At 31.6% G+C, this 18,247-nt stretch overlaps 2 protein-coding genes across 2 annotated transcripts in view; both read left to right on the forward strand.

Annotated features, from left to right (window-relative positions):
• The window catches only part of LOC143198879 (putative G-protein coupled receptor B0563.6), a 244,349-nt gene that overhangs the window by 197,950 nt on the left and 28,152 nt on the right, over nucleotides 1–18,247 (forward strand). Inside the window, exons 3-4 of the mRNA XM_076408484.1 lie at nucleotides 163–356; nucleotides 4,155–4,334. Of these exons, the coding sequence (XP_076264599.1) occupies nucleotides 233–356; nucleotides 4,155–4,334 (304 nt within the window). The 5' untranslated portion in view covers nucleotides 163–232. The remainder of the gene's footprint in view (nucleotides 1–162; nucleotides 357–4,154; nucleotides 4,335–18,247) is intronic.
• LOC143199197 (COP9 signalosome complex subunit 2-like) lies at nucleotides 15,771–18,080 on the forward strand. The gene is made up of 3 exons (XM_076409020.1): nucleotides 15,771–16,385; nucleotides 16,438–16,587; nucleotides 17,425–18,080. Exons 1-3 carry the CDS (start codon nucleotides 15,830–15,832, stop codon nucleotides 18,021–18,023), a joined length of 1,305 nt encoding a protein of 434 aa, XP_076265135.1. The 5' UTR covers nucleotides 15,771–15,829; the 3' UTR covers nucleotides 18,024–18,080.

Raw genomic sequence — 18,247 nt, forward strand, 5'->3', positions numbered from 1 at the left:
GTTAGCAGCTGTTTACATTGATGCTTTGCATTTTCATTAACTGATATAGCTGGTCTAAATACATACAAATCCCAAATAGTGCGACTGAATGATTCTATTCTTCTTCACGACATATATATAATGTTATCATAACGCTAGTGAAGTGTCCATTTTTGTTTTCAGCGCTGGAAATTAAAGCAACCCCAATAATGTTTCATCAAAGACTCCCGCATCAGTGACCGCCCTTCACACGATGTCCATGCTTTACTCCAGCGAAACACCGTCCAGCTACAGTCTGATATGTTCCAATGGATCATCGTCTGACTGTGCACCATGCATTTGGACCAACTTGTCAGCCTTACCTGCCGCTATTTCAGGTAAATACCTTCACATTTCTTGCTAAAACCATTTACTCCTTCATTTTCTCTCGCTGTTATTCTTTAAATATACGCTTAGAATTATACCTATTGATATTACACTGAATCGTCATGAACATTCGATGATATTAAGTGCAACAAGCATCTCTAACAACACCAAATGTTTGTATAACAATCTTCGGGCTTTTATTTAACAGGACTGATAAGAAGTTTTCATTCCAATCTAATATTTTGAATTTTATCTCTAAACTGGATATCAAGAAAAATATTCCTCTAAAATAACTGACTCATACATAACCTACGGATTCTAAAATAACCCTTTAAGAAGTTCTCATAGATCAGCCCAAACAGTACATTCAACAACTAATTCATAAGTAATTAATCAAAAAAACACACACACCTATTATTGAGAACGAGGGTAGAGTAATAACAAAAAGATGCTGTAAATTTTGTGTATTTCTGTGTATTTCTGTAAATTTACACAAAGAACAAAATATATACACAGATGAAAATCCTTACATTACCTAAAAATAGACGAAAGTTGTAAGTTCATTCGAAATATTCCTTAAATAAATATGTGTTCAATTGCATAAACAAATGTATTCTATTTATCAAAAATCAAAAGCAAAATTTGTAGAACTAACTTCAATGACGTGGAAGTCAAATATAATAACATACCTGAACTTGCTTTAATTACAAGCAAATATTAGAACAAAAGTTCATTTGGATGGCCTAAAAATTAATTAATGAAGGCTTCTCTCAATTAGCATCTGTCTCCCCCTTAAATTAAAAAACTTTTAACCTTGCTTAATTCCTTTTTTACTTTCTTTTATGATTAAAATATATTTTTAATATGCTATATATATTGTTCAATGTTCAGTGAGTGAGTACAGAACCACCTACTCATCAACTATGGAACCAAAAACTATACACTCTTTATTATTTTTATTTTCGAAAATCAAGTACAAATACATTAAAAATCATCTCAGTAAAAGTAAAATAAATGTATCGTTAATTAATTCAAACCTCTAGTAATTTAAAGAAAAAAAATCTCTTTAAAAGATAAATAATAAGATAGATAATAAATAAGTCTTAAAATGATACTGAACATGATAAAGTTTTTAAATAGTTTGCCTTTGTTAAACAAAATAAAAACTTAAAATTCAAAATTTGTATTATGAATATAGCAAAAAAAATATTTTGAAAATACTTTAATTAGATCTTTCCTTGGATATGGTTGTTGTTCCTTAAATATCTGAGAATTTTAGGCTCACAATTTTTGAGCTCTGTTTTATCTCTTTTATTAACACACTGAGCAGCTATAGCACATATAAACAAATTAGAACATATATAAAGAAACGTAATTCAACCGGTTTGATGGCGCAGTGGTACTGTTGCGATAGCCGTGGGTTGGAAACCTGGGTAGGGTCGTAAGTTTATGTTTGTAATTGTTTAATATTTGTGATTGTCTCAGGCAAGAGTGTAAAATTCGACAAGGAAAATGATCCCAGTCATACCAGTAACCAGGCTGGATAAGACTGGATGTCTTCTGGGATGATTTCTACAGTTGTCACTCGCCAGTCGGTAGGCTTAATGCCAAGGACCGTGGTTCGGAGCCCACGTTAAACTGTAGGATCAGTCCAAATAAACCCCTAGTTGGTAAAAGCAGGCTTTAAAATATGTATTAAAAAAATTTAATTTATTTACTTTAACATGTTGAGTATCAAAATAAACTCTAATACATATTATTAAAATATATAGGTGTATGTGCATATACTCGCCCGCCTTAACTACTTCTATATATCACGATTTTCATTCAGAACGGAACATATATTTCATATAGGCCTAAAATAAATGGAAACCATCCATTTTCTTTCAGCCCTGATCGTAGAAACTTTCGGAGCGACGAGTGGGGATTCTGTCGTTCTATTTTTTCTTCTTATTTTTATTAAAAATGACGGATAATCAAACGGATGTCCGCGCCGAACTCTTTACACGACTTGGCCAAGCCCGAAAATTGGACCTATTCAGAGAAATTGCCAGTTCCAAGTCGAAAAGACTAATATGTTGCCGGTATAATCCGTGGAATTTTGTCGTCCTAGTTCTTGTTGTCAATCTCTCTTTGGGGTAAAAAAAGATAGACATACGTTTTTCGTTGATGTTCAATAAATGGGTAATATATATATATATATATATATATATATATATATATATATATATTAGAAATTAAAAAGAAGAAATATATAAATAGGGTTGAGAAATATGCATTAAAAAGTGTCAAAAGTGATAATTTTAGATAGGAATGCTAGAAGTACGTTATCAGCTGTAAAAATATAGATTCCATTTTTTTATAACTATCTATTTCTACTATTGCTTCTACTATCTACTTCTACTATTACTGCTTTACTTAAATCAATAGAATTATTTTATAATAGAATATTCCAACCAATATTTAAGAAAACAGATTTTTTAGAGTATATTTTCAATTAAAATTTTACATTTAATATGAATCTTTAGTTTTGAACTAAATAATAGTAATAGTCTATTGTATAATGTTTTATAGATCATGAATAATACAATTCAGTGAAAGATTTTTATCCATAAAAGGTGGCAGAACATTAAAGAAGAAGTATAAATTAATAAAGCAAGTATAACACTTGCTAAGAAAGTTAAAGTAAACATTTTTATGAAGATAATTTTAAGATGTAGCATATATTTGATAAGGCTATCAAAAGGTTAATTTTGCATAGCTGATACTAAGTACAACTCAAAAAAGTTATAAAATTATATACGTTTGATGATAGGTGTTTGATTTTCTTAAACTTTTAGCGCATCTGTGGAAAGAAAAATTATACCCAGTATTGTACCAAGATACCCTGTAATATTTAAGTAAATAAAGTACACAAATTGTAATGTTGGAGTCTGCTATTTTTACAATATGTGTATTTAGATATGCTATAATATAATATATGATACTAAGTACAACTCAAAAAAGTTATAAAATTATATACGTGTGATGATAGGTGTTTGATTTTCTTAAACTTTTAGCGCATCTGTGGAAAAAAAAATTATACCCAGTATTGTACCAAGATACCCTGTAATATTTAAGTAAATAAAGTACACAAATTGTAATGTTGAACTCTGCTATTTTTACAATATGTGTATTTAGACATGCTATAATATAATATATGATACTAAGTAAAACTCAAAAAAGTTATAAAATTATATACGTGTGATGATAGGTGTTTGATTTTCTTAAACTTTTAGCGCATCTGTGGAAAAAAAATTATACCCAGTATTGTACCAAGATACCCTGTAATATTTAAGTAAATAAAGTACACAAATTGTAATGTTGAAGTCTGCTATTTTTACAATATGTGTATTTAAACATGCTATAAATATCTTGTAACTGTAAAATTATCTTCTAAACATGAGTTCTTAAATTAGGTCTTTGCTAAATTCCTTTTACACTTGGCTTCATTTACAGGACTTAAAGTCGTACACTCTCTATATGTTTATAGATCTTTTGAAATATTTTAAACTTATGTTTCCCATAACATATCACATTTTTCAACCAAATACGTATCAGTTACCCTTAGCGTTATGAAGAATTTATCGAACATATTTAATGTACAAGAAACCGTATATTTAATAATTATTTTAATCCATTTTTTTCGATCTAACCTTTATCCCGATCAAAGTATATAACCAAGAATAAAAAGACTTTCAATCTGAAAACCCTTACATACATTTTCTCTTCAGAAATCTGTGTCGTAGAATATTTTTATTTGGTAGAAGATGATTTTGTTTTAGGGACCATTCCCGTATCGGAAGATCCCAGGATCGAGACGCTCCGCAGATATTCGTATGGAGTGGCGTTGCCTTCAATCTGCCTTCTCGGAATCGTCGGCAACATCTTCAATCTCATCGTTCTGACCAGAAGGAACATGAGGGGTACGGCCTATATATACATGAGAGGTAAGTGCATTTTCAATCATTTAATTGTTACAATTATTGATTTATAACCAAATATTAGACTTATAAGTTTTAGATCTATAACTTTTCCACTAACAGCGAATACTTCACAAAGTTGTTTTGGTATTTAACTGAAATCTTCATGAAATAATTCGTTCATTCAATAACTACACAGTGCGGCATAGTTTTTGTAACATAAATAAGATTACGTGTTTTCAATTTCTTATTCCATTGTTAAAAATTGTCCATTGTCTTTTAGTAGGGTCGTCTAACACGTTACGTTCCTTAGTAATAGTGTGAATACTATTTACGCTCAGAAGAAACGTATGAAACTAATTTTAGACTAATTGTTTTTTCTATTTGTGCGACAGTTATCAACCTACGACTACCACATGTACAGACAGACTTTACATATAAAACTTGGTTTAATGAAAACATTTGTCAATGCCATGGATAAAAATGGTAAAGGATTTTTGTATTAAATAAAATCTTAAAAAAAAACAATTAATTCGACGAAAATCTTAGCGGCTTGGTGATCTCTAAAGAAAGTAATTGACTGAAAATCCAAATTTTTAGTGAATGATTTGTTACAAGAAATTAAAACGATGGGGTGCAGAATGTCTTTAAAAATATATTTCTTGCATTACCATTTTCCTTTTCCCCCCTAATCTTCGATTGGTGAGTGACGATCAAGGTGAACGCTTTCGCCGGGATATAAAACAGATAGAAGAGCATTATCGAGGAAGATGAAATTCTAAAATATTAGAAGATTACTGCTGGTTTATAATAAAAGAGTATTCCGCTGTTCACAAGAGGAAACGTTAATATTTGATCATTTTCTATCAGGATATATGGCTCATTTTTTCTATTGACTACCTAAACCTGAGCTATTTTGATCCATTGTCTCTATGTAAATATATATTACTATTTTTTTATAAAATTAATAATATAAATAAATAAATATAATTTAAAATTTTCATATGGCTTGTATTTATTTATAGTACGAAGGTGGTTCAAATAAGATCGAGACAAATACTCTAACAGGTTTATTTACTATTGAAAATATTTACAAAAATTTACAGTTTTTCTAGGTACTTTCCCTCACTAGTTAACCTTTTTTTCCATCTCTCCGGAAGTTTTTTGATGCCGGTATCGAAGAATTCCTTGGGCAACTCAGACAGACATGTGCGCACGAACCCCTTTACCTCGTCGTCGATATTGAATCTTTGACCTCCGAGGACTTTCTTCAGCAATCCAAACATGTGGTAGTCGCAGGGTGATAAATCCGGACTGTAGGGAATGTTCCAGCACTTCTCACCCTAATTCCAATATTGTATCGAGCGTGAGACGAGCGGTATGAGGGCGCGCGTTATCCTGGAGAAGAGTCGCACTTCCTGCTGGAACGCTCCTCCGTTTCGAGCGATAAGCGGGTTTCACGTGTGGTTTCAGAACGTTAGAGTAATGGTACGTTGGGTGCGCAGGAAATCGACGTACAGCACGCTCCACCGGTCCCAGAAGACTGTACAAAGAACATTACCCGCGGACCTGGTTGTCTTTTCTTTAACTGGGACCCTTCCTCCGTCTTCCTCCATCTCATTCTTAACGGTTTCGCGGCTACTCTTGAATGCTTTGGCCTATTCAAAACACGGCAGCCCTACTTAGGCACTCATTACCGAACTGATTTCGCAAACGCAAAAAATTAACGTCTTTTTAACACCTAGCCACTCTAAAAAACGAATTACAATACGTTTCGCTACGGCGATCAGCACTTGACGTCCACTTATGGTCGTAGCAAGCGCGTGAAACATGCGCTCCCGACGAAAACTATGCCACACTGTTCGTAAGTGACTCAGCTATTACATACTCAAGCCACGACTTTCAAAATATACATGTGCGCCATCTACAGCGTTTGTCTCTATCATATTTGAACCACCCTCGTACTTTAATTCATCATAACTTTATAATGGTAACGTGTTACAAAAAATGCATTCAAGTTTTTGTGTACAAAAGTAACAATTTAATTAAAAAAGGCGTTTTATTTGATGTTATAGAACAAACAAAATTTGACCTACAGTGATTTTTTTGTTTGAATTGTTGTAACTGGACATTTTTACTATTTCAAAATTTTAAATATCTATCATTGTCATTCATATTTAAGAAATTAGCAATTGTATATCTTACATTTTTGTTATCCACATTGCCTAGCTTTTGAATGAAAATAAACCAACATTAATAGTTCAACAAGTACGTCGTGACGCCTTTCCGCCAACCCAATAAAATTTTCATACTGGTACCAGCTGGTCGAGGTTTTTGAACCTCGCTTATTAGCTATTTAAGTTTCATTTTGTAGCTTTTTTTTTATTTCGTCCTTAATCGTTCCCTTTTGTAAAAAAATCGTAAAAACGGTTGATTTCGTTGGAGTTCTCCATCTCGATAAAAATAAACGTAATTTTTTTTCTCTCAGATTTAGTATGAGAAAGCTACCGACTTTATTTAAAAGGAAATCTTAAGTGCTTTTTAAAATTTCATTCGAAATAAATGACGATTCAACTACAAAATTAAGAGTGTAATTTTCAATTCAGGAGATTTAACAGATTTAGAGATTAAATGCATACTCTTTTTTTGTACTATATTAGGATTATTAAGGAAAGTAGACACGTTGACGTTGGAATGGCAATTCTTCTGTAGTTACTCAAAGCATTTCTTGGTGTAGTTAGGTAAAGTTCGGGCAAAAATATCGCAGTTGGAGCTCTAAGGCCTCAAAAGGTGGACTGAAGGCGCTCAACGACCTCAAATCCTAAACTAAGAAGCTAGTAAAGCCAAGTAAGAAACGTTCAAGTTTTGAAAAATACCCCTAGTTCGTGGATTCCCTACACATGCCTCGCAGTTCAATGTGCAAGGACATCAAAGGCCTGAACTTGCTGAGAATTAACCTAGTCTACTAGAATTTGGATAAAAGCTTGCAGTTCAGGGTGAACATTCAACAATGGGCGAATTGAAGTAGCTTAATTTCTTAGCCGTAAACTTTTGACATCTGGAGTCACCAAGAATCATTCCAGAGAGAGACACCATTGAAATGCGGGTAGAAACTTGCGGGCGAAGGTACAGGCGATACTCAAAAATAATCCTACAACAGATATAAGCTGTCTAGACTGAATAACGACAGTAACGAATAGACGTACATCCCTGTAGCTGTTTCTTTAGGAAAGAGGTATTATATAATACTGATTATGGCCCTTAATATCGCGGCCATCTGCAAGGGACATCTTGAAAACCGCAATTAACATTAATATCTCAGTAAACAACTTTTAGTTTTTAATAGAAATTTTTCATGCTTATTGAAAACGCTGCTCAATAACAAGTAAAATACATTTTAAAATATAAACTGAATCTTTATTATTATTATCTATGTTCATAGAGAGAAAAAAACCTAATACCAACACACCAATTTGGGTTTATTAACAAGCACTCAACAATTGACCAGATCCATAAAATAACAGATGTTATTGAAAAAGCCTACAAAAGTAAAAAAGTATGCTCAGACATATGTAGCACAAACCTTCGATAAGGTTCGGCATAAAAGCCTTGTTCATAAACTACAGAAAACATTACCAAAACAACACACCGAACTACTAAAATCGTACATTACATTCATAATGTTTAGAGTTAAACAAGAGGAATCTTACTCTACAACAAAAGAAGCTAAAGCAGACCACCTACAATCAGACCGTACAAGCACCAATAACATTAAATATTCCATATAGCAACAACGCTAAATATCGCGGAATGAATCTCGATGCAAAATTTCGCTGGAAAGAACATATAAAGAAGAAAAGAAAAGAACTGGAATTGAAATATAGGAAAATGTATTGGCTAATTGGAAGAAAATCACAATTGCCAGTACATAATAAATTGCTATTATATAAACAAACACTGAAACTGATATGGACATACGGAGTTCAATTATGGGAATGTTCTGCGAAGATTAACATAAACAAAATAAAAATTTCTCAGAACAAAGTCCTGAAAAGTATTGTGGGCGCAGCCAAATACTACATCGACATATTCCGATACCCACAGTCAGCCAAGGAAGCAAGAGAATTGCAAGTAGGTATGAGAAAAGACTCCATCCTCATGAGAATATTGAAGTATTGCAACTTTTGGATACCACCAGAGCAGGACACAGACTCAAAAGAATCAAACCATCTGATCTTGTGTAGTGTTGTGCAGTGAGGTGCATATGATAAAAAATACAGCAGTGACATGTATAAACATTATTTCACCAGTTATACCTCCTAGTTATATACATAGTTTAAGTTATCATAAAGACAAATTGTAGAACGACTAGTAGCAATGTAATAATTAAATAATAAAAAAAAATCTGTGGCGATGTCGCATTTTCAGAAAAATCCAACGCCTTTCCCGTAGCTAATTTTCGTAGCAGGCTATTCGTTTTCGCTAAAATTGAAATAAATTGGCCTTTTATGCTTTTTAATGAACGAAATCACGTGGGTGGTTCCGTTTTTTTCTCTCCCATCATGACTCTCGTACAAACAGGTTTTTGAACTTTTTACGTCTTTAAGAATATTTGCTATTTATGGCTTCTTCCCGCCCGCCTTTCTTTCTTTCTTTTATTTGAATTTTACCAATTTCGCTATACTTGTATAAATGGATGTATTATACTCTTGGCAATTGTGTGTTTAAGTTATTGTCGATAATTTTTTGCGATTTTTTTTTCCGCAAGGATTTCAAAATATAATGGGATCTTTTGTCGCTTCATATTTACGCTTTTTTTTGTACGAAAAATCGAAAAAAAAAACGAAAATCGTATTTAAGCCTCTGTTGTTTGTTGTTTTGCCTTCAAATGTAAAAAAAACGTATATCGATTGTTTAATATTATGGAATTTAACTTTTTTTAATGTAATTTAGAAAATAATATGTTTGAATATAAATAGAGTATATATAAGGGGGAAAAAGAGGTTTCAGAAACATGTCTGAATTTTTATTCATACTAATCACGCTCTATCGTCGAAATTCGACCATAATTTATAAAGTTAAGCAGGTTTCCTTTAAAATAGACTAAAGAGAATTTCTTAAAAATAATATGTTAATATTACTAAAACTTGTTTTGACAATATTTTCAAAAAAAACCAGAAATATATGATATATTACATTGATTATAATAACAGACGTCACATATACCACATAAAGGAAGTAATGAAAATATGCAGATAAAGTAAAACTAACTATATAATTTCCCTGGATGGACCACATGGGACAAATAGAAAAAAATATTATTATAATTAACAGTAATTAGGTTCATAACACATTCAGTTGATATCTTTAGTGTGTCTGCTATTTCATTCAATTTTAATTTACGGTCAAAATCATTTTGTGGATTTTTTAAATATTTTCATCGGTAACAACCCCTTTTGGGTGTCCACTGTGTTCGCCATCTTCGGTGTTCATTCCACCACGTCTAAACTTAGCATACCAATCTTTGGTGGTTGATTTTCCTGGGGCAGTATCCGGAAACTCGGCATCAAACCCAACTTTTGCTTCAACTATATTTTTCCCTTCAAATAGCAATATATTATCGACATGCGAAATTCCTTTTTATCTATTTTTTCATAATAACAAAAGTTGGTTCATTCAAAATGCTATAATTCACAAACTAATGATCCGACAGCTGTCATATTTATACATGCATCTTTTGAGAGTTAGGGCTAACTAAAAAACATATGGATTTAATTTTTGAGAAGTTAATAGTTCGATGATGTTATATATTAAATATATTAGTGTTCTTGAAAATATTGTCGAAACAATTTTTAGTAATATTAACACATCATTTTTAAATTATTCTCTTTACTTTATTGTGTGGGAAACATTATTAACTTAATAAATTGTAGTCGAATTTCTATGACAGAACGATCACTAGTAATAAATTACATGGCTGTATTATTGCAGAAACTCAATAACCCTTGATAAGTAAATTGTTTTATAATATCAACAAGAATTTAACTAGTAAGACGTAAGTATTTTACTTTTAATAAGAAATAATCATAATAACTTTCATTTTCGTCTGTTTAGATACAGGTATTTGACCCGATAATATCGTGCAAGCCTTGAAACACTTGTTGAGCGATTGACGGCCATTTTACGGCAACTCTAATCCGATATTTATGATGCGATTATGGCTGGTACACGTCGACCGCTTTGCTCGATGTTTCAGTGTCGATCAGCGTCTGGCCTTTCGCTTTTCCTACGCCCGTTTAAAGGCTTTTACGTGTTCGTGAGCCATCGTTCTTGCAAACCGATTATGGCTTTGATAGACTTTAACGATGTTGGAGAAATCCATTATCTTTGATCTATCTCAGTCATTTTTTATGATAGATACAACGTTCTATTTACCTAAATGCAAGTGACAATGTTAATAACAATGTAATTTAACTCAGAAATTTTAATATCTACATATGTTGGATTGGCAATCGTTCCACAGTTAGTCGAAGCGTTCCTATATAGTGTAGTTAAGCCAAGTTCGGGCAAAAGTATCTCAGCTAAAGCTGTAAGGTAACAAAAAAATGGATTGAAGATGGTGAAAGCCTCCTAGCCAATAGTATTCCAAGTAATAGAACACTCGGGCTGAAAAACATCATAATTCAAAGTGTAAGGCTACCATAGGCAGACTGAAGTTGCTATGAATTAACAAAGTCTACTGAAATTTGGACCATTTACATCTGGAGTCACCAAAAGTTAGAAAACCATTCCATAGAGAGAAACCATGAAAATTTGGGTAGAACCAGCGCTATTTCGAAGATCTTCTGTCCTGACTATGTGGCCATCTGGTTTAGAACTACCTGAATGGTAAATGAGTGAGACAGTTTGGTCTGTTCTCTAATAACACATGGCCTGAAAAGTCCCAAGCGTAATAAAGAAAACGCGTTTTTGTCAACAACGCAGTTAGACAGGGACAATTTTGATAAAGATTCTGATATCGTTTTCTTTTTCAAGCACAAACTTTTTCTGCGCCTGTATATTTTCACAGCTTAGTTTCACATAAATCATTCCATATATTCATTATTCGCTCAAATAACGAAGTTTAATACATATTCCATCCTTAATTGAATATTTATCTCAAGAATAATAACGTTTTGCGAAATAAAACGAACTGGTTTAGTTAATGTCTTATACCAACTGTTTTGTAAAAATAATGAATGAAAATAATGAATATAAATGAATGAATATGACTGAATATGAATAATATAAATAATGAATATAAATATATAATTAAAATAATGAACTATTAATTACTATTAACTATTAATATTATTATATCTTATATAATATATAATATATATTACAAACTATTAAGCATATATAATAAATATAACAAATATCGAGACGAAATTCTATCGTTCGGAACATTCTGTTAACTTATTACCTCATAAAACATCGCGTGCTGATGCTACTTAAGATATGTAAATGCTACTACATCAACCATATTCAAATATAGTAACCCAATTATCGCACTCTAAAAGATTTAAGATAAAAACATGTTTCAAAATATGCTAAATGCGGAAATCTACTTGGTATAAATCAACGCGAAAAGGATGAAAGTTAAGAGACTCTTACGCTTAACAGCTTTTCTTTTAAAAGTAGTTTGCCCAGAGTAATATTTTCTTATCCGAAAACCAATAAAATCGTATCTGCGACCCACTCTACTTTAATATATAGCACCATTGAACTTTCAAACATTTACTCATATATGAGATATATCGTTTCCGAACATAAATATCTTACAACATTAACAATACACTAATTTTAAGATTAATTTTTGTTTAAAATGAATTTCCTATTGTTTGATGTGTAACATAACCTATAAATTGGGTGATATTATATTGACATCATTTGTGAGTTTCAGTCGTAATATCATAGAGTATATTACTATATACGTAATATATATACCTAACAGTGATTTACGATTTCAATTAGATTTTAATTATTTTGAAATATAGAACCGTATCCGCATAAAAATGTCAATCGAAAATTAAAATTACGTTTATATCGAAAAAACTACCCACTGGTTTTATATATTTCATAAGTTTAATCTGCAATAGACCTAACATCAAGGTGATCTTGATTTTACGCTATATTTTATTTCAATTCTTGAGATATTTTAGATGTACTGTCCTTACTAATATTTATTGCAGCTGCAAAAAGTTAAAATATATTTCCAATAAAACCGCAGCAACTTAATTTTTAACATTATCAATACTTACTTCTCTAACACATTTTACTAGCAAGATAAGCCCCCATTATATCGATCTTGTTCGAAGTAGCTGATTAGAGACGCAGTTGTTTCCAACTAACTCATTCAACCAGAATAAACACAAATACTAAAAAGCGACTTGAAATATATCAAACCAAGCAAAAGCGCTAAAACAACGTTTGCTGGTTTAGAACATCTAATATTGTCACTAATGTTTTGAAGAATTTTGCAGCCATTTGACAACCAGATGAATTTTGTAGATCTATTCGGTTAAACATTTGGACGCATCAGATAGCATTATATCTGTTTTAATTGTAATAAAATGACAAGAGAAAATAATATCCGACTAAGACAAATTTACAAACTGCGATACATAACACATTATACATTATGATGACGTGACTTCACTGTTATTATTGATGGACTGTAATATCTTATAACTACAGAATAAAAATATTTCACAGCATCTGCTTATGTTATTTAGTTGTCATCTTAGTACACTGCAACAGACAGCATTGTATCACTTTTTAACTAGAACAAAATGAAAATGAAAATACTGTCTAACTTTGAACCGAATTGTCAAACTGAAATAGGCAACATATTATACATCGTGATGACATGTGAACTGTTTTCGTTAGACTATAATATTTTATAACTACAGAATAAAAATATTTCACTGCGTCTGCCTATTTAATTGCGACCTCAGCACAATGTAACAAAATAGTAAACGAATAGGTATATAAACATTAAAAAGGCTGTTGTAAAATTTAATAAAAGCAAATCAGAACCTAAAGAATTATGACATAAATTGTACAATTCCGTCGGCAACCACCAGCGAATAATTTTACTTTCTTTTAATAAGCGAGCGCGAATAAAAGCCGCGGGGACGTTGCACGCATTCTAAACATCGGCGGCGTTATGACCAGCTGAATGATAAATTAGTTTTTTAAAGGCATACGTCGTCGAGGCGGGTCGTAAAAATGACAAAAGGTCGAGAACGAACCGATGAAAAATGGAATCGTTCTATTTAAAAAACGAGCAAGTAAGTCCCCAATAAAAAGGTTATTGGTTACTATAAAATGTGACAGATCTGGAATGTATCCGATTGATTGCGGGGAAATATCTTCGATTGGATAAATTTTTATTTCGAACAGATGTCATTGGCTATCAAAAAACGTATTTTCGATCATATATTTTCTTAATTTGAAATGAAGAATTGATAGAGCAATGGCTAGCTCTGGAGAATCCTAACCGTCTTCGGCAAACTTCGATATCTTCCACCTGATTATGCGACGTTGCCATTTATAAGAAATCGAGAGGTCGATTCCAATGTACTAAAACAGCCATTTTAGATTTGACCCTAGCGTTGGTAGGTAAGGTTAAGAACTGTTTATAATTTATTTGTTCTTGTAATCTTTATATTTTCATTATAAATGGCAAGCAATAATGGATAAATTTAGGAATATTCTCCAAAAAGCTATTGCAACACTTTTAATCTAAATAGATATATAAGGACATTCCATCCAGGTGATATCTATTAAATTTTTATTTTAAATTTACAAATTTACATATTCTTAAAATTGAACAGGAAACATTGAGGTTTGGCTCGCTTGAAGATATTTAAGATATCTTCTGATATATATTCTTGGCTGATAAAATTCAAATAGATGCTATATAGAATGAAACACGATGTAATTTAAAAGAAGGTGGCACTTTGAAAGAACTACATTACTTGACTCATATATATATATATATATATATATATATATATATATATATATATATATATATATATATATATATATATATATATATATATATATCAATGGGTAAATGAGGTGAAAACACAGTATGTGTATTCTATAAGCCACAATCTTAGTTTCTGAGTACCTACCCTAGTTTAAACAAAAAATATTTTGTTAATCATAATAAATGAAGGACAATATAAAACGTTAAAAAAATATAGCCATGAATTTATACCTTTAGAGCCTGTATGTGCTTATTACATGTCAATTTGAAATACATTCATTGCTTTTATTGAATAAATTGAGAAAGAGGTTTCTTCATATCAAAGAGATATATATTACTGAGTAATTTTGAAGATAAATAGATGTTTACCTTATTATATATTGATAAATAAATTATATTTTTCACCTTACATGTTGTTTTATTTTCTCTTTTTCCTTTTATAATTAAATATATTTGTATAAAGATAAATAACTTATACATAATATATAAGTTTAAAACAATAGATACTAAACTTAATTAAATTTAAACTTGAATTTCAACTGAGATTTGTGGTTAATTTGTGAATTCCATAATACACATTATTTTCTATAGAAGATAAAGTCTCTATAGAATATATAGAGTATAAGAATAATTTACAAGAACCATAACTTTGTATTTTATCGTTGCGTTTATTTACTGATAAATGATTACATATTCTTTTTTTATTGAAGATTATTTTATTTATAATACATTCTTCAAATATATAATAAATAAAAAATAATATATAAATATAAAAATAATTTTCAATAACTGGCAACGTTGCAAACTAAAACCCTCGTACGCATACAAAGATTCTCTAGACCTAAACTCTTGTCACGATATGGTAACTAAATTTTTGATGGTGAATAAGATATCTAACGATCTGTTTGTAAAGCTTTCTCTATGAATAAAAATGAATCTTAACAAATGTTATAGTGATTACTACAGATATAAATAGAGAGGGGTGTACGCAAATCATAGGATTTTTGTAATTATTAAAATGAAATTAAATGAATTAATTAATTAAAATAAAATGTAATTAATGAAAAATACTTTAGTACAGCACAGAACCGCGGCGCTGTCTCCGGCGATAAAATTAGTAGGAGTGGCCTATCTATCTTCTATATCTATAACATTTGTTAATGATAGATACCATAAATATTTAGAAATAGATTTGACAACACCGTTTAATTTAAGGTAATAACTAATCCCAATAGAGGGCGCTTAAACAATAAATTAATAACAACGAATAAAAAATATAGAATAAAAGACCAATAGGATAAACAACTTCAATTAATTTCATTTATTCGTAATGAACGTTGTCAAAATTTGACATTTAACCAAAAATATATCAAGTCGCCATTTGTAAATTATTTGACATTTGACAGTTGTACGTAATTCTTTGATAGTCTAGTATAAAAACCGATTAAAAGCGAATAATATTGGAAATAAATCGTAGAAAATGTCGGAATATATGTTTGAAAGTGAGTACGGTCTCGAGTATAGTGAAGACAGCACGTCGGAACCTGACGTAGACCTGGAAAATCAGTATTATCTCGCCAAGACCCTGAAGGAAGACGAACCGGAGAACGCAATCGCCGCTTTCCAAAAAGTCTTGGATATTCAAGGCGATAACAAAGGCGAATGGGGCTTCAAAGCCCTGAAGCAGTTAGTTAAATTGCATTTTCAACTTAGCAACTATACGGAAACTATGTCGAGATACAAGGAGCTGTTGAGTTACATCAACGGGTCGGTAACAAAAAATCACGGAGAGAAATCGATTAACTCAATATTAGATTTCACTTCGTCATCGAAAGACATCGAAATGTTACAGCAGTTTTACGAAACAACTCTGGAGGCTCTGCGTAAAGCCAAAAACGAACGGTTGTGGTTCAAAACAAACACCAAACTGGGCAAAGTATTTCTGGAGAGACGGGAATATCCCAAACTAACCGCCATTATTAAAGAACTGAAGGCAAGTTGTGTGTGTCAAGAGAACGATATGGATCCCCACAAAGGTTTTATTTTCGTTTCAACCGAAATTTTAGTTTTTAACGGTCACGGTCCTAGGTACACAGATGTTGGAGATATTGGCATTAGAAATTCAAATGTACACCGAACAAAAGAATAACAAAAAGTTAAAGGAACTCTATGAGAAATCGTTAAGAGTTCGATCAGCAGTTCCTCATCCATTAATAATGAGTGTCATTAGAGAATGTGGTAAGTTTACATATTTATATTTTCCATTAATGTTTCAATTCTTAATTCAAAACTTAAGTTCCAAAACTTTTTTTACAATAATAATTATAACAAGTACTAATAATATAAAATATATGTAATATCATTTTATATAATTATATATTATATATAACATTATATAATATATATAATTATAATACAAAATATTATTGTTGATGCATCTACATTATTTATAATTATTACAAATGTCATTAGAGAAATACTCACAAGCTAATTAAATTTTTAAAAATATAATTGGCTATTATTTTACAAGTTATAAATTGTAATTAATTGATGCTAGTTTTATGTAAATAATTATCCATCCATAATTAACCATTTCCAACTTTAGTCAGAACTATATTTAAATGAATAAAATGTGTTCTTCTATCCGCATTTGATTCTTAGAACTTATAGTTTTTCGATTACATTTCAGATCTTGCATTTTGTCCTCTATTTCTCGTTATACCAGCTGACTCATGCTTTCCATATTCTTTATATATCTTGCGTCCTTCATGTGGTGTAAGTACCCTTATCAATGAAGTTACCTCCTATATATGTATTCTTCCAATGATTCACTATTGAGGTATTTCCTTGTTTCTTTACTTCTCATTCTGTCCATCTTTATTAGGCACCTCATTTTTCTGTGACATTTCATTTCTCCTGCTTATATCTTACAATAGACATAGGTATACCAATAACCACATCTGGCAACCAAAAGTTAGGATTAGACTGAAAATTTTAGAATTCTTAAAATATATTTTTTCATCATTTTCAACTATTTAGTTATATATATGATTCAGTAAATAATGTACATTTTAGGGGGTAAAATGCACCTACGGGCTGGAGAATACGAAAAAGCCTACACGGATTTCTTCGAGGCGTTCAAGAACTACGACGAATCCGGAAACCCGCGCCGTCTGGCCTGCTTGAAATACCTGATTCTCAACAGCATGCTGATGAAGAGCGCCATAAACCCGTTCGATTCGCAGGAAGCGAAACCCTACGCCCAGGACTCCGAGATACGCGCCCTGACGTTGCTAATCGACGCCTTCCAACACAGTCGCACCACGGAATTCGTGCAGATATTCGAAAAGAACAAAGAGTCCTTGATGGCGGATCCGTTCATCCGCGAACACCTGGAGGAACTGCTGAAGAACGTCCGCGGAAACGCTCTGGTGCGTCTGATCAAACCTTATCGCAACATCAAGCTGAGCTTCATCAGCCAGGAGTTGGGCATGGACGAGAACGAGGTGGAGAACCTGGTGGTATCTTATATACTTGATGGCCAAATTAATGGAAAAATCGATCAACTCAACAAAGTGCTGAGGATGGCTAAAGGCAAAGAGGACGAACGCTACGAGGCTCTGGACCAGTGGACCGGTAACTTGTCGCAACTATTCGAATCCATTGTGTTATAATGTTGATAAAACAGTTCGAATAATATAAACTTCATTTTAAAATGTACATTTAAATATAACCTGTTATATGTAATATATTTTTCAAAGTATATTCAAAGCGTTTTTATTATTACTTTTGGTCGCCCAACTACGGGGTGGTATAACTCACAGTGATGGATTAGCCCAAAAGAAAGCACGAGAAACAGCCCCAAAACTCTAATTATTATATAGTATATTCAAAGTTT

The sequence above is a fragment of the Rhynchophorus ferrugineus genome, unplaced genomic scaffold (assembly GCF_030347505.1).
Source record: "Rhynchophorus ferrugineus isolate W39M unplaced genomic scaffold, kcgeb_rfMv2 rfM6, whole genome shotgun sequence".
In the NCBI taxonomy this organism is placed as follows: domain Eukaryota; kingdom Metazoa; phylum Arthropoda; class Insecta; order Coleoptera; family Curculionidae; genus Rhynchophorus; species Rhynchophorus ferrugineus.